Genomic DNA, 23,874 nt, shown 5'->3' with positions numbered 1-23,874 from the left:
GAAGTCTCGTTGCCGAGCAAGCAAGGGCTAGGAGTCTATGAGGAACACTTGCCAGAGAGCAGAATACACATATGAAGTCAGACAGTTCAAAGGTCAGGGAATCCAGACGATCACAGAGCCCAAGGGTCAAGATGGAGAGCAGGAAGTAGCAAGGTAGGGCCAGGAACCATAGGCATTGTTTCTGAACCTGACTGCTGCTGAGAGCTCTGTTTAAGAAGCCCAGAGCCAGCTGGTTCTCATTGGTGCCTTCTGCTCTGTGACCCTGAAGGCTGATCAGGTGCAGGTGGAGTCACTTTACCTTCACCCCCTTCAGGCTGCTGTTCAACAGGTGAAGCTGACTCCTGACCCATGACACTCTCTCTACCTGGGCTTTCCAGCCACTGGTATTCAGAGGCAATGATTCTTGCGACCCACAAAGCAATATGTAGGCATCACGACTAGTAGGTGCTCCGATAGCACTCAACTCCATGAATTTGTTTCATTCCCGTGTAAAGCCACCCAACTCGGTAGCCATCCTTGTCTATGGCCGAAAGCTACCAGTTACAATGGCTTGATACTCCCTTCCCCATGAGAGGCAGCAGATTGAGAGAAGGCTTTTGCCTTCATCTCTAGCTTTGGGGCTTCTGGTTGGGGCATCTGGCTGATCACTGCAAAAAGCAGATACTTCACCAAATGGGAGCTTTTTGCCTGATCTAATGGAAATCCTTAATGAGGACTAAGTGACCTTCCAACCAGCAAAACCTCTGAACTCACAAGAACCAGCAAGAAGAGAAAGCAACACAGTTTCTTTACTCGACTTTTCTAGGAGCCAGACAGGCTTTTGCATTTCACACATAATTCTTTAGCCACCAGAGCTCTTGTCAAATTCAAAACTTGCATCTGCTTGTAATTGGTGCAGCCTAGTGAAGCTTGCACCTAAAATGTTCCTTCCCCTCCAAGTCTGGGGTTAACTCTGGCCTGGTCAGGTGGGTTATGCAAGCAGGTGAGCTGATGGGGCTTGCCTGTTTCAAGGGCCCTCTTTCTGGCTCTGTAACAAAAAAATAAAAACCTGGCAGTGTAGGGGGTGAGGGGTGTTCTTCTCCAGGCTCAGGGCACAGCATGAGTGGAGCAGGCAGGAGAGCAACGTGAGGCTTGGACTGCACCCTCTCCTCCCCCTAGCCCACCTTGCGGCAGGTATCAGTTTTGTGCATGTGGCGTTTGGGTGCCGTTTTCTGCAACTTGCGAAAACAGGCTGGGAAATGGGGAGGAGCCTGGCTTAGGAGAGCCAACGATTGTGAGGCTTAGTCCTTGCTTGCCTGGCACAGCATCCTCTCTTGAGGGCAGCCTTGCCATGTGCTCTGGCGACCAGGTGGGATGGGCTGGCTGTGGACATTCCTCCTCCTGGGCTGGTCCATCAGGCTGGCCCCTTTCTGACGGACAGCCTGAGCCAGGCGGTGGCCTGCACAGACCGGATCCAGCTGTCTGGAGCAGGCTGCCTCTCCTAGTTCCTGGGATCACTTTGCCCTCGCTGCCATCCTGCCCATTTTTATGGGCTTGTTCGTGGCTCAGCTCTTGATTCACCCAGGACAGGGGTGTGACTTGCGACATCAGTGCTGGGGGTGTGTGTGTTGGGGTTGGGAAGAGCCAGCCTCTGGGAGGCTGCAGCAAAGCTCCTCCTGCACAAGGCAACTCTAGGCCTGCTGCAAAGGGCAGGTCCGTCTCTACAGCTTGGGGGCTCTTTTCTGTCCTCTGGTATGGTCAGTGGGGGTGGGAGGAAGGAGCTGGAGCCTTGATTGGTTGCTTGGCTGAAGGAAGGTCTCTCTCCCCCAACACCCTGAGGCTATCACCTTCCCATCATCTCTGCACAGCCCAGTCCCAGATATTTTGTTGCCCAAAAGCAGCTCTTTCTTCCCTTCCCTTCCCAGTTTAGGTGACTTTTGGGGCCTGGAATCTGTCTAATGCAAGGTGTCAATAGCCATGTCAGGAGAGGCAGGCACTGTCCGTGGTAGGCAGAGGGCTGTGGAGCATTTCAGGCACTTGGCCTGATTCTTTGAACCCCTCCTACCACTTCCTCCTCCTCCATCTCCCAGGTAAGTTTAGGGGAGTGCAGTTCAGGAAAGCAGGAGTCAGGTGGCCAGAGAGCAGTATCTATATATCCCCACCAGGGGGCTATTTACTCCCCTTTTGCCCCCTTGTATTGCTGAGCTCCCTTTAGGAGGCGATCAGCCCAGCGGAGCATTGCTTGATGTGACGCTCGTCTACCTTTTCTAGCTCTGTGGTTCTCGCCTTGTCCCAGCCCTTCTGCTAATTGGCACTAGGCCAGAAAGAGGCCAGTTGCACAGACCTTCATCCATTTTATACTAAACATGTGCATGTGTGTCAGTGTGTGTGGCTGGCACAAGGCATAAGCCCTTGATTATCATGCCACCTTCCTCGCTGGAGGCTGGTGCATCACAGAGGCTCCCATGTGCAGGTAGAGTGTCTGCCAAGAGGAAGAGGCCACCTGGTTGTCAACCAAAACTGGGCACATTCTGCCAAAGAGATCGAAAAGGAAGCAGCATCTTTCTTTATTGGTGTGTCATGTTCCTCTTTTCCTAGAGCACGTTAGCCTATGCTCCAATTCACATCAAGTAGAGGAGAGGGCGGGAAGAGGAGGAGGTTTGAGGAAGCAGGCAAGGCAGTTGCTCTGTCTGTCTCGTTTATTGTTAGCCCACAGAAAGGCCTGAGCTGTAGGAAATGGGAGGTTGCTTGTATTGCTCTCTTAACAAGCACAGGTTGATGGTGGACTCCTCTTCTGCTTCTCTTCATCTAAAATAAACCCCACCCACAAAGAGTCCAACTCATAAAATGTTTTCCACCACAGGTGAGTTGGTATTCTGCAAAGGACTCTTACCCTCTCTCTCCAAACAAAAACTCCCTCCCCTCCTTGCAGCGTCACCATCTTCAAAACCCCAAAGTTTGAGGGCAGCAGAGTCAGGTGCATGGGCAGCCAGCTCAGGCAGGCAGCAAAAGGGTTCCAGCATCACTGAAACGTCAGCCCTGGCTGGGTTAACTGAGGTGTCTGGATGGAGCTTTGCAATATAACCCCCATTTTTACAACTCAGGCTCTGCCCGACACTAAAGGGTTCCACAGAAGCTGCAGCCATGCACATTCCTCCAGCCAGATATGATGCTCCAACTAAGCAGATGAGCAAAATGGGAGACCTCCAACTGATCACTGTTTTGCAGGGGGGAGTCCAGCACAGACTGGAACGTCTATGTTCCTGTGCTTAAAAGTGCTCTGCCACTCTAACCCAACGAATCCACTGGGGGAGAAAAAGACCACCACCACTACAGACAGACTTTGGGCAGTTAGGATAGGGATAGAGAAATGTACCGATGATGAACTATTGATTATGCAAGTGAATCAGAATGAATGCACATTTGCCGTAAACAAAGCGGAACAGACACTCAAAGCAGACTGTGCATGCCCTGACCTCTGTGCAATCCAATCGGGACAAAAGCTGAACCAAGAGCCCAAAGAGAAAGGGCTTTGCATTAGCAGCCACTCTTGAATCCCTAAATGTCCCAGGCTGCAAGCAGCTGAGGGAGAAGGAGCAGGCTGTCTAGGTGGGCATTCCTGCACAGACTAGAAGACCCTTGAGGTCCCTTCCATTCTGCAATTCTATGAAGCTCCCTTCGAGGACAGAGGGGGTTTCTTGGCTCCCCTTCCACATCAGCTGGGAATTAAGCTTTAGTCGGATCTACTTCCCCATCGCTATCCGTCTCCATGACATCCATGGCTGACACGCGGAGGGAGTCGTACTGGGGAGGTGGCGTTCCTGGTTCAGACCCAGCCTCACCATCTGCGGCCAAGTCGTCGTCCCCAGGATTGCCATTGGCTCCCTCCTCCCCTTCCTCCTCCCCTTGGAAGCCCAGGTTGGTGTGAGCCTCCACTCTCTCGGACACGGTGGGAAGAGTGTCCCGCTTCGGGGGCTGGCTCTGCTTTCTCCTCAGCCCCTTGAACCAGCCAATCAGCTTCAGGACAGTGATCCAGACAAAGTCGATGAGGATCTCTCCAAACTCAATGATGCACAGCACAGAGCCTCCCATCCAGAAGCCAAACTGGCCACCCAGGCTTGAGAGAAGCCAGACAACCTGCAATGGAAAGAATCACAGGTTGAGAAGGCGTTTGGAGCAGGGGGAGGTAAGGGGGGTCCTGACCCCAGGGGGGAAACTGTTTGCTTTGAGGATGGCCTTCCAGTGGAACAAGTCCAGTGGATGGAATAGGCTTTGTATTCAAGTTGTCCTCACTGGACTTTTATCACAAAAATCCTTATTTTGCAATCATGCCTGGGATCCCGAATGCCTGGTGAGTCAAATGTTTTGGCTTCCGAACGCTGCAAACCCGGAAGTGAGTGTTCTGGTTTGTGAACGTTCTTTGGAAGCCGAACGTCCAGTGTGGCTTTTGTGCCTTCTAGTTGTGTGCAGAAAGCTCCTGCAGCCAATCGGAAGCCGCACCTTGGTTGTTGGACATTTTCAGAAGTTGAACGGACTTCCAGAACGGATTCCGTTCGACAACCAAGGTACGACTGTGTTGTAGTACAGTGGTACCTCGGGTTATGTACTTAATTCATTCTGGAGGTCTGTTCTTAACCTGAAGCACCACTTTATCTAATGGGGCCTCCTGCTGCCGCTGCACCACCGCTACACAATTTCTGTTCTCATCCTGAAGCAAAGTTCTTAACCCGAGGTAAAATTTCTGGGTTAGCGGAGTCTGTAACCTGAAGCATATGTAACCTGAAGCGTATGTAACCCGAGGTACCACTGTATTCCCAGCCAAGGACACAACCAATTTCAGAGGGGAAACTAACAAGACTTCAGCTTTTAAATAAACTATCGGGGGGAGTGCTGGAGATTCAAAAGCTGAAGAGTGAACAGTTTAAGCTTGTCTTTATTCCAAAGTTGGAATGAGCTCTGAGGTCTTTCCCATCTCATCATAGTCCTGTAGAGCTCTCCTGCTCACAGACGGCTCCCATTCTTTAACACCAAATCAGTATTTTCCCAGAGGCCACAACTCACCCTTTGCAACATGTGAAATAATAGCATCCCTGAGACAGTTTCTGTGACAACTCAGAAACAAAAGCCAAACCAGGAGGCACCTGAGAGAAGGGAAATGCATTTCCAGTGCAGAGGGCGGGGCTTAAAACACATCCCGCATTACTATTATACAACCCCCCACCCTGTGCTTCATAGAATAGGCTGAGCAAGGGGATCTGGACGCAGCCCACTTACAGTTGTCCCTGCTGTCTCCACAATGGTTCGGTAGTTGTACTCTTGGAAATAGATGTTGAGCTTGATGATCCCAGTCCTGCAGGAAGCGAGAGGAGAAACAATGAGCTCCTCTTCATCAAACATTCATTCACCAGGCCTGATAAGCTGCTGCCTGAGATCCTGCCCTTCCCTTCCTATAGGCTCCTGCCCTGAAGTTGGTGGCCATCACCGCCTCCTGTGGCAGGGAGTTCCACAGTTTCTCTGTGCTGCGCAAAGAAATACTTTCCTCCACCTGTCCTGAATCTCCGAGCTTCACTGGACTTCTGAGCATTAGCAGAGAGGGGGAAAAACTTTCCCCTATCCATTTTCTCCACGCCACAGGCACCCCACTCTCACTTGGTGGCTTTGGTGTACGTGGCACACAGGAAGGCTCAGCAAACAAGGCTGTGGCAGCCGCTGCAGCTGCAAAGTGTGCCTATAAACCTGGGGCCATTTGCCCAACTTCCGGCTGCTCCGGAGCAGCCAAGATCAAACTGGTTGCAGTTTGCGGGAGAAGGCTGAGACACTTTGCAGAGCTGCAATTTCGCAATCAGTGGAGGTAAAAGGCTTGCAATATGGCGGCAGCAGCTGCTGCAAGGGACCATGCACTGCCTGGAACAGCTGGGGCTGGCTGAAGCGCATTCCTCCTGGGCCTGCCTTTGCCACAAGAGCTTTCCAAAGTGGGTTCTGGGCCTGGAAGATTGGCACCTCCTGGGGCCTCAGAAAGCAGGGAGAGCAGCTAGGCTGGGCGAGTCTCAGAAGCCAGAGGAGGCTTTGGAGGTTCTCACCTGTGCTCTGTGGCCAGAGCAGACGCAAAAAAGAGGAGCCATGCATAAGGAGCAGCAACTATCCCAAGAAGGCCTGACAGGAGCAGGGAGAGCACAGCGCCCTGGGCTTGGCCCTCAGCAGCTGAGCATCACAAAAACTTCCCTGGAGAAGGAGCCTTCATCCCACATACCTCGGCTCTACAGGCTGGTGTGGTTGGGAATCTGCTGAGGGCTCCCTCCCCCTCCTCCCCACTTGCTTGATCCTGGAGGTGGGGAGGAGAGGCCACAGCCTGATGGATCTCTGCTTGCTCTCTGCCTGGCAAGCAGTTACATGGCAGGGATGAGGAGCAGCCAGAGAGCTGGGCAGGGGCTGGATGAGTTCTTGCCTCAGGCCCCTCCAAGCCCTGGAGCCAACCGTGCCTCTACCACACATTGATTTCTATTGCATTCATAGCCCACCCTTTTCTCCAAAGGGTTCAAGGTGGCATACATGCTTCTTTCCCCCTTCTCACTGAATCCCCGCAACAACCCTGTGAGGTAGGTTCCACTGAGAGGCAGCAGCTGCCCCATATGGGGCTGAGTGGGGATCCAAACCCAGGTCCTCCTCTGGCACTCTAACCACTGCACCACACTGTCTTTCAAGCCCCAGGCTGACAGCTTAAGTAGCTGCATTCCCTTCTTCTGACGCGGATGGCACTGTGGGTTAAACCACAGAGCCTAGGGCTTGACGATCAGAAGGTCGGCGGTTCGAATCCCCGCGACGGGGTAAGCTCCCGTTGCTCGGTCCCTGCTCCTGCCAACCTAGCAGTTTGAAAGCACGTCAAAGTGCAAGTAGATAAATAGGTACTGCTCCGTGCGCTGCTCTGGTTCGCCAGAAGTGGCTTAGTCATGCTGGCCACATGACATGGAAGCTGTACACCGGCTCCCTCTGCCAATAAAATGAGATGAGCACCGCAACCCCAGAGTCGGCCACGACTGGACCTAATGGTCAGGGGTCCCTTTACCTTTACCTTCCCTTCTTCTGCATCTCCCTGTCTAACCCTCCCCCCAGCCCTCCTCCTTGTGTCTCCCCACCCACTCCTTGTGGCTCATGGAGCAGCTGGCTTTTACTCACCTGTTCACAGTGATATCGCGTGACTTATTTCTTTCATAGGATAAAATATGGAATATCCAGTTCTAGAAAGAAGAAACAAAATAAGGTTTCTGGAAGGAGGGATGCTCTGACTGCCATCTGTGTGCAGGACGTCCCCCCCCCCTTTTCCTTACTTGTACATGCAACGTCAGGTGCCTTGCAAATGAATAAATGTAAATGAATTAATTGATTGCCTTTCTGACGTGGGTACATTTTTAGAAACATAAAGCACTTTTATCCATTCAGGGCAAATAAAAGAAAGTACTACTTCACCCAGTTATACTATGGAACTCCCTCCCACAGGAGGCAGTCATATTCACCAACCTAGATGACTTTAAAAGAAGATTAAACAAATTCATGGAGAAGAGGGCTATCAATGGCTATTTGCCACAATGGCTATGCTCTACCTCCATGGATGAAGGCAGCAATGCTACTGAATGCCAGTTGCTGGAAACCTACACGAGGGGAGAATGCTTGCAGGATTCCCAATGGGGCATCTGGTTAGTCGCTGTGAAAGCAGGGAGCTGAACTAGATGGGACCCCTTTGACCTGATCCAGCAGGCTATTATGTTCTTAAAACAGGAGCTTATTTTTTTATTTTTAATATTCCCTATTGGATGAATTTCATCCCTTTTAAATCGAGCCACTTCTCTTTGTGTTTTTAAAATAAATTTAATCTTACGCACCCGAATCTGGGACTGAGCTGCTTTAAAAGCACCAACCACCTTAGCATCTACCCAACTCCATGTGGGTAGATCTTCAGAACATCCAGAAGACAAAAGATTTCCCCAAAAACATCTCCGGGAGACCCACCTCAGAAGCTTCAGAAGGCCAGTCAGCCATGGAGATAGTCATCTTGTACTGGGTGTTGCTGTCAAAAAAGGAAGGAGAGAGAGTTGTCATTCCCTGTCCCCCCTTCCCCGTCTCTTTGCACAGCAAAGCCCAGCTGGGTTATTCCAGCTGCCCCACTGGAGAGGCCCAGGGGTCAGTGCAAGACGGAGAGCAGGACTTCTGTGCCTCGGGAACTTTGTGGGATGCCGCCTGTACTTACTTGCAGGTCTCCTTGCAAGACTCGATGCAGGTCTGGCGGATCTCCAGTTGGTTGCGCAGCTCAGAGAAGCAATATGCTGCAGAGTTCAAACAAAGCACAGTCTTTGCTTTCAGGAACTTGAGTGGAGTTGTTTTCTCCCTGCTGAATTTGCGGGGCTTAAAAGCTCGTGGAAGTGCCAAAGGGGGGAGGATTGTTCCTGCTTCTCTCACTCAGGGCTGGATTTAGGTCTGATGAGGCCCTAAGCTACTGAAGGTAATGGGTCCAGCTGTCCTTTGTCAACAACAAATTGTCCCTGTTTTTTTGTGTTTGAATATATGCTATATGGTAATTTATGGACCTAATAGGTATCTAAAGCCATTTAGAAACACTGTTGCTGTATGTAGGCTTTATTTTATTTGTTTATCTTATATTTTGGAAATGTACATCCAGGTTTTTTTCCCTTTAAATTTTTTTGGGGCCCCCAAGAGAGTGGGGCCCCTAAGCTATAGCTTGTTTAGCTTATATGTAAATCCGGCACTGCCCTCACCCCAAGTCAAGCTGCTGTTGTCCGGAGCGGAACTGAAGGTCCACACTGCTCTGGCAACCCGTCCCACATTCATAAGAACTTGACTTTATGGTGTGGCAGCACTCCCTGCCTATTGATATCAGGCAGGCACCTTCACTGCACACCTGCTGAAAACATAATTGTTTAAAACTGTCTTCAATATATTGTTATTTAAACTTTTCAAACATTTAAATTATTGTTGTTGATTTACACTTTTAATGCTTTTTTTTGTGTAAACCACTTTGAGGTGGGTTGTGTTTTTACGATTAAGTGGTGTATAAAGACTCTATGAAATAAAACAAAACAGATTATCTTCACAAGTTGAATCTAAAATTGCAAGCTTTGACACTTCACTTTTTTTAAAAAAACACCAAACGATGGAAAGACATTCAAAACAAAAACAGATGCATGAGTTTTAATTCCTGGCCCTTTCAAGGCAATGCCCGGGCTCCCAGTGTCCCTTCATTGCTTGACTAATCCATCATAGTCAATGACCCATTTACACAGGTGGAACACACACAATATCCAACACCCACTAAATAAACCAAATCGCTGTAACTAAACAAGGAAGCTGGGCTGCTTGGGCAGTGTTTGCAGGGCAAACACACTTTCCCCAAGAAGGGGAGCACCCCCCGCGTCCTTTCTGTGTCCATTCTCACCCCAGTCTGGAAACTCCTGATTGTTGCAGTAAGGCTTCCCTTGGACCCTAGGGAAGGAGTAGTGGCAGCAGTTGCAGTCTTTCACCATCCAAGCTTGGAAGCAGGAGCGTAGGCAAGCCTGGAGGAAGAGAGGACTCTGCTTAGAGCCAGCGAGTTCCCAAGAGGACTTGGAATCATAGAATGGTAGAGTTGGAAGGGACCACGAGGGTCATCTGGTCCAATCCCCCTGCAATGCAGAAATCCTTTGCCCAACGTTGGGCTCGAACCCACAACCCTCAAATTAAGAGCCTTATGCTCTACCGATTGAGCTATCCCGCCAAGAGGGGACCTTGCGTTAAGTCTCTCTCAGCCTCCATCCCCCATGTGAGGAGGGAGACCAACTGAGAAAGGACATCACCTGTATTTCTAGCCAGGAGTGGCTTGGAGTGCTGCAACAGGTAAATCAAACCTTGGGGCAGGTCCAACCGTGACCTCAGCAACCCACCACTATCGGACCTTCTTGAAACTGCATCAAAAGTTGCTAAGGAGACACAACTTGGGACTATCTTGCTTGACTGGATGGTTGAGGGGGAACAGAACACGGTCTGTATTACTTACCTGGATGGAGTAGGTTGTCCTGTAGACCCCTCCTGTGGAGCTCTCCTTGCGGTCTTCCATGGTGCAGTTGGAGCAGGGCTCAGTCGGCACTGTTTCCTCCTGCAGGGAGGAGGAGGAGAAGGGGAGAAGTAAAACCTTTCTGGATTTGTTGGGTCAGGAAATCCTCCTTGCCCCTTGTCCCAGCTACCCGTCCCTGAGGAAGAGGGCAACCTAGGTGAGTTAGGTTTCCACCATATCATCTCCTGCTGAGACCAGATCCTAGGATTGTAGAATTACAGAGCTGAAAGGGACTCCAAGGGTCTTCTAGTCCAACCCCCTGAAATGCTCAAGAATCCCTGACCGACGACCAGATAAGCTGATTCCGCTCAATTCCTAGTGGAGGGATCAGGGAAAAAGCCCAAACAACTCTGCCCCCAGGCACTGGGGAAGCTCCATTTATCTGAATCCACCCAACATCTCATCACAGGACTTAGAAGTGGTTGTGACCCAGCTGCCTACTCCCTCATCTTGGCAAGAGACGTTCTTCTGCAGACTAGGAGGCTCCATTCAGTCTAAAAACCTGACTCATCCTAAGCCTGGAATGGGCAAAAAAGTGCATATTGGATTTTATAATGTCCCTACATTCCCTAGTCCATCCTTTTGCAGCCTGCTGTTGCCCAGATGTTTTGGACATCAGCCACAGCCGGCTGTATGGAAACATAGCCACTGGTGGCTGGGGCGGATGAGAAGGGTTGTAATGCAAAACATCCAGAGGGCAGCTTAACTCAATGGCAGAACATCCAGTTCAATCCTAAATGGCATCTCCAGATAGGAATAGGAATGGCCCCCTGCCTGAAGCACCGGAGATCTGCTGCCCATCAGTGTAGACAATACTGAGCTAGATGGACCAGGTGTCTTCCTTTGTCCCGGTTTAAATCAGCCCTTGATTCAGAAACAAAGAGGACTGGAACCTTGTGTTGTTTTTAAGGGAAGGACCGTCGCTCAGTGGTAGTAGAGCATTTACTTCCTATGTTCCTAGTTAATAGTTGATCCGCGCTACTGAAGTTCTCGCCTCTTGGCACACATCAGACAGGTATTATTTACCAGCCGTTCTTTACTGGGCTTTTAAACCTGTTGACGTCCTTTACAACATGAGTGGTGATTTCCCCTCCCAGGAAGCAGAGTGGCCAAGGCAGAGTAAGGCAAGTTGCCTTTGGCTATGGAAGAAACCAAACACCTTGCGCCTTCCATGTTTGGAGGGCTTGTCTGCCATTGTTTACATGAAAACAGTTTACATGAGCAGGAGTCGAAGGAAGGAGGCGACCACCAGCCTTTCCTTCTCAGAGACACATTTAGAGCAGCGGAGAAGTACTTAGGGACTTGGGAAAGGAGGAGGCAGCTGGCTGCTCCCTCCCCAGCCTCCTGCCCCTTGGCTGAAACAAACTTTGGCTTTTCAGTTTACAGTTGTTGGGATTTTGTGCAAGAGGGGAGGAATGCTGGGAAACTTGCCCTTCGACTTGCTTTGCAGAAAGCAGCAGCAGCAGCAGCAGCAATATGCGTGGCAGGAGCAGAGGCCTCCAGCAAAGGAGAGTCCCCACCACTCAAGCCACCCTCTCTGCTCTGCAGAGGCAACCTCTGCTCATCAGGGGAATCACAGAATTGTAAAGTTGGAAGGGCATTTATTCCAACCACTGCAATGCGGGAATCACAGCTATGGGTTACTTCCAAACAAACAAACAAACAAACAAAATCACCCTGCATGCTTGGGAGCTACTCTGGCCAGGAGGCAAAACTGCCCCCCAACACAAGGACAGAGGGAAGAGGGAAAGGCGCTCTGCCCATGCTCAAGGACATCCCATTTGTGTGGTTTTGCTGTTATATATAATTATAATCTGCAGGTTCCTAAGCTGATTCCTGGCCTCCAAACTCACCTAAGACTAAGTCTTGAATTTTGGGACCCAACTGCCCAGAGAAAGACATCCGTTCTCAGGGTGACTTAAAATCAAGAGAGCAGGCACTGAAAGGTGTTTCCCTTCTCTGAGTTGTTATAGACCAGTGGTTCCCACATCATTTGGGCCACTGCCCCCTTGGTTCCATAAACTCATCCCCAGTGTTCTCTACCCTATAAAAAGCATTATTCAGAATAGCGGTTTGCAGGACCCAGTTAGGAAGACAATAACCCAACACAATTCAAAACAGTCGCCATTAACTGCCCATTTATTCAAAATCCAGTTTAAAATATTTAGCTTCATTAACAAAACTGACAGACTTGATCCCGTGATACTGATAGTCATTCACACCTCCAACACCCCCCCCCCGCTGCCCCCTTGCTTCTGAGCAGACCCTTAGGTAATCCTGCACCCCCGCAGGGGGCAGCACACATTGGGAACCACTGTTTTAAACTGTGTTTTAATTGTTGTAACCCACTCTGGGACCTTAGGGTGGAGGGCTTGATGATGATAAATTAATACTAAATTAATAATTGGAGTGCAGTGGAGAAATCATCACCTGGTAAGTAGGATAGTCTTGATACAGATTCTTTATAGGGATGTCTGACCCGTTCACTGTGCAATCGCTGTAAGGAGCTCCCATCCGCACAAGTTCATCCTAGAAAGAAAGAAAGGAATCTTAAGGGCAGGCGGGATCCCTGAACAGTTGCTTCTTGCTCTCAGTTCTCCTGCCACCCCATAAAAGAAGCACCAGATCCCTGAAAGGCAGTGATACTGCCCTGAAATGAAGAGAGGAAGGGGACTTTGCTCCCTGCATGCAAAAGTCTCTGTTTTGTTGCATCAAGAAACATCTGTATGTTTTCCTGAAGTCTTAGGCTGTGTACACTTCCCCGGGCTGAAAACACAGTGAGGTCGTACTTTTCTCAATTAAGATCAAAGCTGGTTTTGTGGGGAAGTGCACCATAACGCAGAATTTCATAGGAAACGGCAGGATAGGTATGGATTGGCTAATGTCACGTGTACGCCTCTTCCCAAACCAGTTGTGGGAGCACGCTTGATGCAGAATAAACTGGAGCATGTGTACGCAGCCTTGCAAGCAAAGTAGGAACATCAGAAAAGCCTGGGTGCCGGACTAGGCCAAAGAGGACCATCTAATCCAGCCTCCTGTGCAAGCAACAGCATTCAGCTCACCTGGGATTCCCAGAAACTGGTATTCAGAGGCGTACTGCCTCCGACAGAGGACAGTGCCATAAGAGCAGGAGGAGAGACCTGCTTTTGGATTAGACCAAAGGGGCCCAACCTAGTCCAGCCTCCTGTTCTCACACTGGCCAACCAGATGCCTCAATGGGAAACCTGCAAGCAGGACCTGAACACAAGCACCTTCTGCACCTGCCCGTGGTTCCCAGGAACTGGTATTGCGGGACAGCAAGAAGGAAGGACACTCCCTCTTGCCCTGACTCTTGGTGAAACTGGATTTTAGGTGTACTGAAACAGGCACCCTGATTTTCTGTCTTGCTGGATAAAGTTTGGCTTCAGGGTGGGGAGGAGTTTCGGCCAAGGAAGGCTTGGCGTTTGAGTCTTCCAAAAGCAGAGTCCTGTCATCTTAAAAAGCAGAGACATCACCTTGCCAACAAAGGTCCATATAGTAAAAGCTATGGTTTTCCCAGTAGTGATGTATGGAAGTGAAAGCTGGAGCATAAAGAAGGCTGATCGCCAAAGAATTGATGCTTTTGAATTATGGTGCTGGAGGAGACTCTTGAGAGTCCCATGGACTGCAAGAAGACCAAACCTATCCATTCTTAAGGAAATCAGCCCTGAGTGCTCACTGGAAGGACAGATCCTGAAGCTGAGGCTCCAATACTTTGGGCACCTCAGGAGAAGAGAAGACTCCCTGGAAAAGACCCTGATGTTGGGAAAGATTGAGGGCACAAGGAGAAGGGGATGACAGAGGACAAGATGGTTGGACAGTGTTCTCAAAGCTACCAGCATGAGTTTGACCAAACTGCGGGAGGCAGTGGAGGACAGAAGTGCCTGGTGTGCTCTGGTCCATGGGGTCACAAAGAGTCGGACACGACTAAACGACTAAACAACAACAAAGCAGAGTCCCACCTCCCTACTGGCTGGACCCAAGTTGGCTGGACCCAAGAGAGTCTCAGCCAGTCCCATCCCCGCCCCAAGTTCTGTGAACAGTCGGGACATGCCAGGCACCTACCACCAAGACACCAATGGAGGTCTCTGTCCCAGACATGGCATAGATGCCCTGATCCTTCAGGAAAGGGAAGGTCTTCTGCTCATGCAGCATCAGCCAGGCCCCGGCCGTTGAGGTGAGGTAGGGGATGTAGTCATCTTGGCTGATGTCTAGGATCAGCTTCAGCCCTGGGCAAAGGGAGCAAAGACCAATCGTCAGCCTGCGGCCCCCAGCAAGCAGCGCGGGAGCTGGAATCGGCAGTGGGGGGTGGGCACAAAGAGAGACACAAAGTCCCCACCTGAGCCTCATTCTAGCTGCAACAGGCACCTTTGGAGAGGAGAAGAGAGGGCTTGGCTCTGTCTGGCCTGGCCTGGGGAGGACTCTGTGGTCTCTTCTAGTCTGGGGAGCAAAGCCGGCTCTGCCATTAGGCAGAGGGAGGTGGCTGACTCAGGCAGGAAAAAAAGAGAGCCATCAGGGCCTCAGGTGGCAAAATAACATGGACATGCTTTCATGCTGGGAGGGAAGACTCCCTTGGCTCTTCTGCCTCCAGGGACAAAATGTCTTAAGCCGGCCCTGCTGTTGGGGTGGCTGGTTGCCTGCCATGCACAGGCCTTGCAGGACTGCATGGCTTCGGGGCAGAGCATTAGTTCAAACCTCTGCCAGGCATCTCCAGTGAAAAGGTCACAGGGCTGGGAAAGTTACAGGGAACCAGGCAGAGGGCCTTCTCGGTAGTGGCACCCGCCCTGTGGAACGCCCTCCCACCAGATGTCAAAGAGAACAACAACTACCAGACTTTTAGAAGACATCTGAAGGCAGCCCTCTTTAGGGAAGCTTTTAATGTTTGATGCATCACTGTATTTTAATATTTTGTTGGAAGCCGCCTAGAACGGATTAGGAATGCCCAGCTAAACAGCAGGTACTTTCCCCATCACTCCCTCCACCTGGAGGCCTGGGAATCAGGCCCCTTTTCACGATGGCACCCTAAGACTCCAGAGGGCCCCCTTCCTTCCTACCAAGAGGAACCTGCAAGGACATTCAGATTTGGAAGGGAAAAGCAAAGCCAGATGTCAGGGCTACTCCTTTGCCTCTTCTGCGCTACCTACCAAACTCTGCGCCAGGGTTGGAAGAGATGAGTGGCTTCTTCTCCACGCCCCAGTTGAAGATGTAGCAGTTGCCGTGGTCTGGGTGGTAGAGGTGGGTGAAGTTCCTGCAGAAGAAAGCCCAGGTGAGAAAAGGGGGGAGGGGCGCACATTTGGGAAGGGAGCAGTTTACTTGGCTTGCAAAAAACAAAACAAAACAAAAACCTTCTGGGGAGGGACCCTCTAATACACCAGTGGTCTCCAAACATTTTTTTTTTGGGGGGTCTCACCCCCTTGGTTCCCTAAACTCCTCTCCAGTCCCCTCCACCCCAAATAATGCATTATTCAGAATAGTGGTTTGCATGACCCAGTAAGGAAGATAATAACCCAATACAGTTTAAAACAGTCACACCCCCTGTGAAGTAGAAATGTGTGTTTATTCAACATGCAGTTAAAACTAGTTTAATTCATTCAACAACACTGATGAACTTGATTCAGGGATACCAAGGTTTTCAGAGCACGATAGCCATTTAAACCTCCAGTCCCAACCCCCTGTTGCCCCTTTTCACACTTAGTGAAGTGCAGTTCCACCCATTTTGAGGACCACTCTGCCACAGCCAACAGAAACAAAAACTTGCTATTTTTTGCGTCAAACCTTTCAGTGTCCAAAATGCCCTCTCCTGTCTGTCCAGACAAATAAAGGCTGAGAGATCAGGGTGACCTCCTGTAAAGAAGCGGGATTTGAGCCTGGGTCTTCCACTCCTGCACTGAGGGTCCGTGTAGTGTAGTGGTTAGAATGTTAGACCAGGACCTGGGAGACCAGGGTTCAAATCCCCACTCGGCCATGAAGCTCACTAGGTGACCTTGGGCCAGTCACTGCCTCTCAGCTTGACCTCCTCACAGGGTTGTTGTGAGGATAAAATGTGGGGGAAGAGAACTATGCAGTGCTTTTTTCTAAAAAAAATAAAATGTTTAGGGGTACTCTCATTTTGTCTCAAGAAAACCACCATTTTATAGTTCGAATTGGGAAAACTAAATACAGTAAATGGACAAAAGTACAAAGATCCACAAAATGTTTAGGGGTATGCATACCCCTGCATCCTGCCAGAATTAAAGCACTGGAACTATGTATGCCGCCTTGAGCTCTTTGGAGGAAAGAACGTGGGGCATAAATGCAATCCATCCAACCATCCATCACTGCTAATTCCTCTGTCCCCTGTCTGTATTTATCAGTGCCAAAAAGCTGGTTGTAAATGATCAGAGCCAGCAGCCACCACCTCACTCTGCATCATATTATCAAGGCACCAGTTGAGGAGGGTGGGGGGAGCTCTCAAAAGCGCCTGAGCCAAAGACCCAAACCACAAACTGCAGCAGAAGGCAACCCCACCCTCTCCCACCAAGCTCCCTGAGCTACAAGCAACACCTGCCCCATCAAAACATCCTAAAGGGCTAAAAAGATATGTCAACTGCTATCTTGATGGCCTTTGGCCAAAGGGGTTTTCTTTCTCCTTTCTTGACAACAAAAGGAGCAGGGCCTGCCTTGAAGGTCAGGTGCATGTCGTCAGGCAAAACTTATTTGCTCACCTGATTTCTGGTCCTCACAAACAGAACCTGAGAGGTCTGGTGACAGACAGGCCTTGGGATAAAAAAGCAAATTGCAAACAAGAGAGCGAAGAGCCAAGTGGAGCAGAAGGAAAGTCAGGGATGCGCCAGTCGGGTGACATTTGGCTTTTGGCACTTGGAAGGGGGGTGAGGGGGTGGCTCTCAGCGAAATCCCAGACGTCACTCCAAAGAGAAGGTCCTTCTCAGCCAGAATGATGGGAAGCAGCGGGGTGGGGTCAGCCCTGGAGGAAAGGCCAAGGCCCCTTTAGGCTGCCTCCATGGAAAGACGGCTTCCAAGTCAAGGGGAGAGAGTTCAGTTCTTGTTCTGCAATAGAGCAGCCTCATCTGGACTCCTGGGTCCAGTGCTGGACACCACTCTTGAAGGACACCAACAAAGAGCTTTAGAGAAGTGCAATGAAGATGGAAAACCAGTCCTGTGAGGGAAGGTTGAAGGAACTGGAGCATATTTAATGGAATCATAGGATGGTTGGAAGGTACCCCCAGAGGTCATCTAGTCCAACCCCATGTGAAGTAGGAATTGCAGCTAAAGAATCCTTGACAGATGGCCATCCAAGCTCTGCTTAGAAACCTCCAAGGAAGGAGACTGTGGGAGGCTGGGGAGCAGGAGGTAGGGATACCTGTCCCATGGAAGAGGGGGGAAATGTACCCTTTGGGCAAAATAAAGTGGGCTTGAGTTACAGGATAGACCTCAGAAGGGCAGCAGAAGACACATCGGGGGCCTCTAGGTCTGTGTCGCTATTTTGCAGGAGGGATTCAAGAGCAGACAAGAGCTTTAGGTTGGTGCTATTAAGGCGGATCTGAGTCCTCTGCCTCCCTGGCACAATGTCCAGTTTAAAAAAAGAGAAAAGAGGACTTTTTGCAGTTATTTAAATGGTGGGTAAATACGTTGAAAAGTGTGGGGTGATTGATGGAAGCCTGCAAACCAGGATTAAGGATTTGTTTTGTTGTGTAACCGCCCCATAAACAAATTAGAGGGAACACTCAGTGAAGACCGGGCCAGCTTTGCGCAAGCAAATAAAGTCAAGAGGTCGTCTGGAGGATGAAAAGAGCAATTTGACCCTGACCTGAGAAAGAACTGAGATGGAGCGTGGACTCTCCCTTGCTGGAACTCCACAAGCCCAGGCCAGAGAGCCAGGGTTCAGGGAGGTTCTTGTTCTGCAGTTGCATCATCAACTGAGGGGGGTGGTGTGGTGTAGTGGTTAAGAGTGGTAGACTCGTAATCTGGTGAACTGGGTTCGCGTCTCTGCTCCTCCACATGCAGCTGCTGGGTGACCTTGGGCCAGTCACACTTCTCTGAAGTCTCTCAGCCCCACTCACCTCACAGAGTGTTTGTTGTGGGGGAGGAAGGGAAAGGAGAATGTTAGCCGCTTTGAGACTCCTTCGGTAGTGATAAAGCGGGATATCAAATCCAAACTCCTCCTCCTCCTCCTCTTCTTTTTCTTCTTCCTCAAAGACCCCTCCAGTTCTAGAATTGTCCCTGTGGAAGTCTGACTCTAAAACAGGATCTGCCCACAAAGTTTTCTCCCTCTCTCCTAACAGTAGAATTCATGGAAGTGGAATGTTGGAAGATTCTGGACAGATAAGTCCTTCCCACAGCACACTGTGAGCACTGTGAGAACAGGAGCCTGGACTAGACAGGGCATTGGCCAAATCTGCCATTGCACACCAGGAGAATGTCTACTCCATTGCCCCAAAGCTTGTGGGGCGAAGGGGAAGGCAGAGAGAGCAGTTTTGAGGCTTCTTTGAACCGCCTTTGTAGGAGATACGTGTGCAACAAGGACAGGGGCTGAGGAGGCTGTGATCCTCCCTGCGTTGCTCTTATGTGACAGGAGCTGCAGTCACAGCCAATGTGGGCAGAGCACAGTGCTGGCCGGCAGATGTGCAGGGAGCCAGTAGGAGGCCCTTCTTGTTTCGGCTGAGGGAGAGGAAATGAGTCCTGCGCTTCTGTGAGTTCCAGAGCTCTGGCCAGTGGCCAGGTGAGCCTGACTGCAGCAAGCCCAGGTCAGCCCGCCTAGCCTGGGGCTCTGATAACCAATCTGTTAACCAATCTGTTCCTGGTTTAATTAAATAGCCCCAAGTGTTTGCTGATTGATAATTAGCCGCAATGTACTGGACACGGGTGACTCAGCAGCAGGGAAAGAAAACCCTCCATCTACAGAGCAAGCCAAGCCATTCCTCATCTTTCAGATGCAGGCAGCGAGCAAACTTTGCAGCTACACAGAAGCCTTCTTCAGTGTCCCAAGCAAGACCAGATTGCTGATTAATTCTTAGTCCTTGTATACAAAAGCAGAAATCCTTCTCATTACCATGCAACATTACCAGGTTGACATCAGCCTGGACGTGGAACATCGCTCTTAAATTTTATTATGATTCCTCTGGCAATGAGCATCTGCGTCTGAAAAAGGCTTCTGTGTAATCTGAAAGGTCACACGCCAAGCATTTTTACCATTAGCCAATCCAACAAAAAGAGAGTTTTGCTTCTCCTGCTGGATGGGACTCATGCAGCAGCTGAAATATTGGGCCAAAAGTTGTGTCCATTTCAAGGTGGGGGCAGAGGTGGTGGCGGCGGCAGATTGTCCACTGGAAGCTGACCAAGACTTGCATTCCTTTCAGCGATTCTGCAAACTGGTCTTATTTGTTCTGGCCTCTAAGCTTCTGAGGGTCTAGGATTTTAGGTCTATTAAAATCTGATTCCAGTACACTGGATGTCATTTTTCAGACAGTAATCCACCTGAAACCTTGAGATTGGGCTAGAAATTTAATTAAATCAAATCAGGCTATTGGTGCCAGTAAGAAGCACTAAGGCGGCAGTGGGAGTGGGGTGGAGCAGGATGGGACGGCTCCTTAAATCCACCCTCTGCACACACCCCCAGCCATCTCCTCTGAACTAGGAAACAGCTCTAGCCTTTGCCAGCCGGGCACCCTCCAGCTGTTTTGCACCACAACTCCCAGGTGCACTGGCAGGGGCTGATGGGAGCTATAGTCCACATCAGCTGGAAGGCCCTAGACTGGTGGAGTCTGCTGTAGATCAACTGTGCAGTACCACCCTTGGATTTCGGGTGCAATTTGAGCCAAGGAAGGAATGGAAATTATTGATAGTTCCCTGCAGATCTTACACACATTTCATAGCTTGCACATGTCATCTTGTACTGCAGATCTGGTGATACAAATTCACGGAGGAGACACAGCTATCAATGGCTACTAGCCATGATGGGTATGTTCTGCTTCCACTGTTGGAGGCAATATGCCTCTGAGTACCATGTGCTGAGAATCGCAGGTGGGGAGAGCTGTTGCTGCCAGGTGCTGCTTGCTAGGAGAATGCTGGGCCAGGCTGGGCCTCACTGGTCTGATCCAGCAGCTGGGCTCTTCTGCTGGGGTCAGGGTAACTCCTTTCCTGCTGTGCATTGGATTTTTCATGCAGCTGCCCCCACCATTCTGCTCAAGCTCAGAATCAAACAAACCCCTGTGTTGCAAAGAGAACGTTGGCAATGTACAGGCAACACGATGACCATGTACATACGCAATAAACAATCTTTTATAGAATTCCTTCAAACCATAACAAGTCTAAAATGAAATCTTTAGTCTCAAAGTCTCTGAAAATCTTTAAATGAAGTGAGGTACCAAACTTTGTACGATGAAAGACAAGCTGTGAAGCTTTGTGTATTCAGCAAATATGATGTCCAACACTGAACAGTGATTCCGGATCTAGACTACTGTTTTGTAGAATTCTTCGTCAGCATGGTGGGAGGATATAAAATTGCTTCATAAACTCATCTTATTTCAAATGAATGTATGTAAATGAAAATATCAAATGCTGTGACTACATTATTACATGAGCACTGTTCCACAGCATTTGATATCCGTACAAAGTTCGGTACCTTGCTTCATTTAAAGATTTTCAGTTAAACAAAAACACGGCAAGGTCCCCCCAGATACCTACTTGTAATTGCAAGGCTCTGCTCCAAACAGACAGGCCAGGATCATTTCCTCTGCCTTGTAGCCCATCTCAATCCTCTCTCTCTCTGTCTTCTGGGACAAGATGCTGGTGGACTGCAAGACGTACCACTCGGTCACTGCCTGGGCTGCGCTGGTGAAGTTCCGGTAGGTGCAACTGGTGCCGTTATTGGTGCACTTTGAGCAGAATTAGAGAGTGGTGAGGGAGAGAAGCAAAAGGAGGCACGTTTTTGCAGAAGAGATCACTAAATGGAACCTCTATGTTCAGGGGCAGCTGGAGTCACAGGAGAAGGGACCTATGTCAGAGGCACAGCACCTGCTTGGCATGCAGAAGGTCCTAGGTTCAGACTCTGACATCATCTCCAGGTAGGTCTAGGAGTCTTGCCTTGAACTCTGGGGAGCCATTGCTGCCAGTTAGTGCAGACGATGCTGAGTTAGATGGACCAGCGGTCCAGCTTCCTGGGTTCTAATGAGGTTTCAAATGAATGAATGGAGGAGTCAGCTAGCAATGGCTATGGGTCATGCTGCACCTGGGAACTGCAGGTGAGGATCTCCTGTTGCCCTCAGGGCCTGCTTGTGGATTCTTCCTGTTGCTGCTTCTGGTTGACCCCCCTTTGGCCTGATCCAGCACTGCAGGGATTGCCTGATTTTTTTAGCTCCCCCCTGCTGCCTGCTTGTGGCTTTATCAGAGGCACCTGACTAGGTGAGATGACGGACCCACCCCTTCGAATGGAGGTGCAACAAAGAGGGCCAAAAACAGCTTTGGGGAAGGCTAGAGACAGCAGCAGCTTCTTCTCCTTTGCTTCCGGTTTCAGACATCCAGGGTTCATAAGGACTTAAGAAGAGCTGGCTGGATCAGGCCAAAGTCTAGCATCCTGTTCTCACAGTGGCCAACCACTGTGGCTCGTGGGAAACCTGCAAGCAGGAACTAAGCACACAAGCAACACTTGGTTCCCGTGGCTTTTAGCAACTGGTATTCAGAGGCACTGCCATATATAGAATAGAGAGGCAGAGCTTATCCATCATGGCTATTAGCTTCCTCCATGAATTTGTGTAGCCCTCTTTTAAAGCCGTCCAAATTGGTAGTCATCACTTCCTCCTGCGGGAGGGAGTTCCATTATTCAACAATGCATTGCATGAAGAATTTCTCTGTCACACGGTGACATGTTCCCAGTGTTCCCCCTCTTTCACCTGGGGCAGAGCAGGATGACTCAGTGGTGCCCCTCCCCTCTCCACCTACTGGGTCCCCCCCACCTCCATTGGTCCCGTGGGCCCCCCTCCCCTTACCAGCTTTAAGGCCAGCTTGCAGTTCTTGCCATCTAGGTTTGCAAAAGAGGAGTGGTTCCCGAGGATGTCATAGATGACTGGATGAGTCTTGTTGCTTTCATCAATGAGCATTAGGGGGATCTGGTTCCACAGCTGCATGTTCAGATCCTGGCTGGAGTTTGTTGGGCTAGACACAGTCATGTTCTCGTTGGGAGGCTGCAGGATTCGTTCAAGGGTGGCGTTAATGAGGTTGTCCAACTCCTGCAAGTAGGGCTTTGCTTTGGAATATCTGGAAAGCAACCAACCTTAAGTTCAGTTCTCCCCATTCGCCTGTGAATGTCATGAAAATGCAACAATATCGTGCTGCAAATTTCTTCTCATAGGCACATTTTTGCATTTCAGCCCGCACACTGTTTCAGAAAGTGGAAATCTAGCCGGTTCACCTTTGAATGCCAATTCCCCCCACCCCTGCTCCCCACTAGTGGTAACTACTGCAGAAATCTCACCCTCAGGTCAGGGATAAAGTAGCAGGGAGGGAAGGCTAGATTAGAGAGTGATATTTCCACCAGCAAGTTGATCCTGGGGATAATTTTTCCTGGAACTTGGGAAAGTGGCTGGCTGAGAGTTAGGGTCCTCCTCCTCCTCTCTGATGCCCAAGTCCTTTAGGAGAAATCCTTTCTACTTCTGACTTTCTCTAAAAGCTGCCAGTTCCAGCTAAATTACCAACATCCTCCATCCTATGACCCTTGAGACAGGCTTACCCAAACCTCCCATCAGCCCCACCAGCACAGTCATAGCAAGCTGAGGCTGGTGGGAGCTGTAGCCCCAAATTCCTGGAGGGCACCAGGTTGGGGGGAAAGGGTGCCCTAAAACATAACACCTTTCCCTGGGCATCCCTGCTCTTGCCACACGGGTGCCAACTGCTTTCCAACTGGTGGTGTGTACGCTGACCATGAACTTTTGTCTTTGAAGGTCCAAGGCAGATAGTTTTTATGCACAGGAATCCCCAGAATGAAAAGTCTGTTCTGCAGCATTCCAGAGGATAACCCTTGCAAGCAGTGAGAGCAGCAGATCCTGCAGCCATGCTGCCCAAGGGAGGATGGCTCCTCAGGTGCAGCCATGTGGGTAGACTTCAGGAGCTGCCGCCCTTTGGGGTTCAAGTGGCATCTCTTAATCCCAACTAATTTAACACATAAAAACAAAAGAGCGACCTGGAAGCTGCATAAGGCCAGAGGGGGATCGTCTAGTCTAGCATCCTGCCCCAATGGGAAACCACCCCAGGGAGGACCACTGATCTAAGAACATAAGAAGAGCCTGCTGGATCAGGCCAATGGCCCATCTAGTCCAGGGTCCTCTACTCTCAGTGGCCAGGCAGATGACCCGATGGGAAGCCCACAGACTGGAAATAAGCATGACAGCACTCCTCTCCCCACCTGTGATTCCCGGAAATCGGTGTGATTCGGAGGCATAACAGCCTCCAACCGTGGAGGGAGAAGAAGAAGAAGAAGAAGAAGAAGAAGAAGAAGAAGAAGAAGAAGAGGAAGAAGAGGAGGAGGAGGAGTTTGGATTTGATATCCCGCCTTTCACTCCCTTTAAGGAGTCTCAAAGCGGCTAACATTCTCCTTTCCCTTCCTCCCCCACAACAAACACTCTGTGAGGTGAGTGGGGCTGAGAGACTTCAGAGAAGTGTGACTAGCCCAAGGTCACCCAGCAGCTGCATGTGGAGGAGCGGAGACGCGAACCCGGTTCCCCAGATTACGTGACTACCACTCTTAACCACTACACCACACTACACCACTGGGAGAACCTACTTGT

The 23,874-nt window shown here is 50.1% G+C and overlaps 1 protein-coding gene across 1 annotated transcript in view; it reads right to left on the bottom strand.

Annotated features, from left to right (window-relative positions):
* Nucleotides 1-3,299: 3,299 nt before the first annotated feature.
* SCNN1B (sodium channel epithelial 1 subunit beta) overlaps nt 3,300-23,874 on the bottom strand; it is a 32,337-nt gene continuing 11,762 nt past the window's right edge. The window contains exons 3-14 of the mRNA XM_053365176.1: nt 22,081-22,348; nt 20,780-20,970; nt 15,241-15,344; nt 14,162-14,325; nt 12,509-12,607; nt 10,022-10,120; nt 9,425-9,542; nt 8,222-8,297; nt 7,984-8,041; nt 7,153-7,214; nt 5,254-5,329; nt 3,300-4,116 (exon numbers count right to left, since the gene is read on the bottom strand). Of these exons, the coding sequence (XP_053221151.1) occupies nt 3,706-4,116; nt 5,254-5,329; nt 7,153-7,214; nt 7,984-8,041; nt 8,222-8,297; nt 9,425-9,542; nt 10,022-10,120; nt 12,509-12,607; nt 14,162-14,325; nt 15,241-15,344; nt 20,780-20,970; nt 22,081-22,348 (1,726 nt within the window). The 3' untranslated portion in view covers nt 3,300-3,705. The remainder of the gene's footprint in view (nt 4,117-5,253; nt 5,330-7,152; nt 7,215-7,983; nt 8,042-8,221; nt 8,298-9,424; nt 9,543-10,021; nt 10,121-12,508; nt 12,608-14,161; nt 14,326-15,240; nt 15,345-20,779; nt 20,971-22,080; nt 22,349-23,874) is intronic.

This window comes from Podarcis raffonei, chromosome 14, assembly GCF_027172205.1.
Source record: "Podarcis raffonei isolate rPodRaf1 chromosome 14, rPodRaf1.pri, whole genome shotgun sequence".
NCBI lineage: Eukaryota > Metazoa > Chordata > Lepidosauria > Squamata > Lacertidae > Podarcis > Podarcis raffonei.
This window is presented reverse-complemented; position numbering and strand designations above follow the sequence as displayed.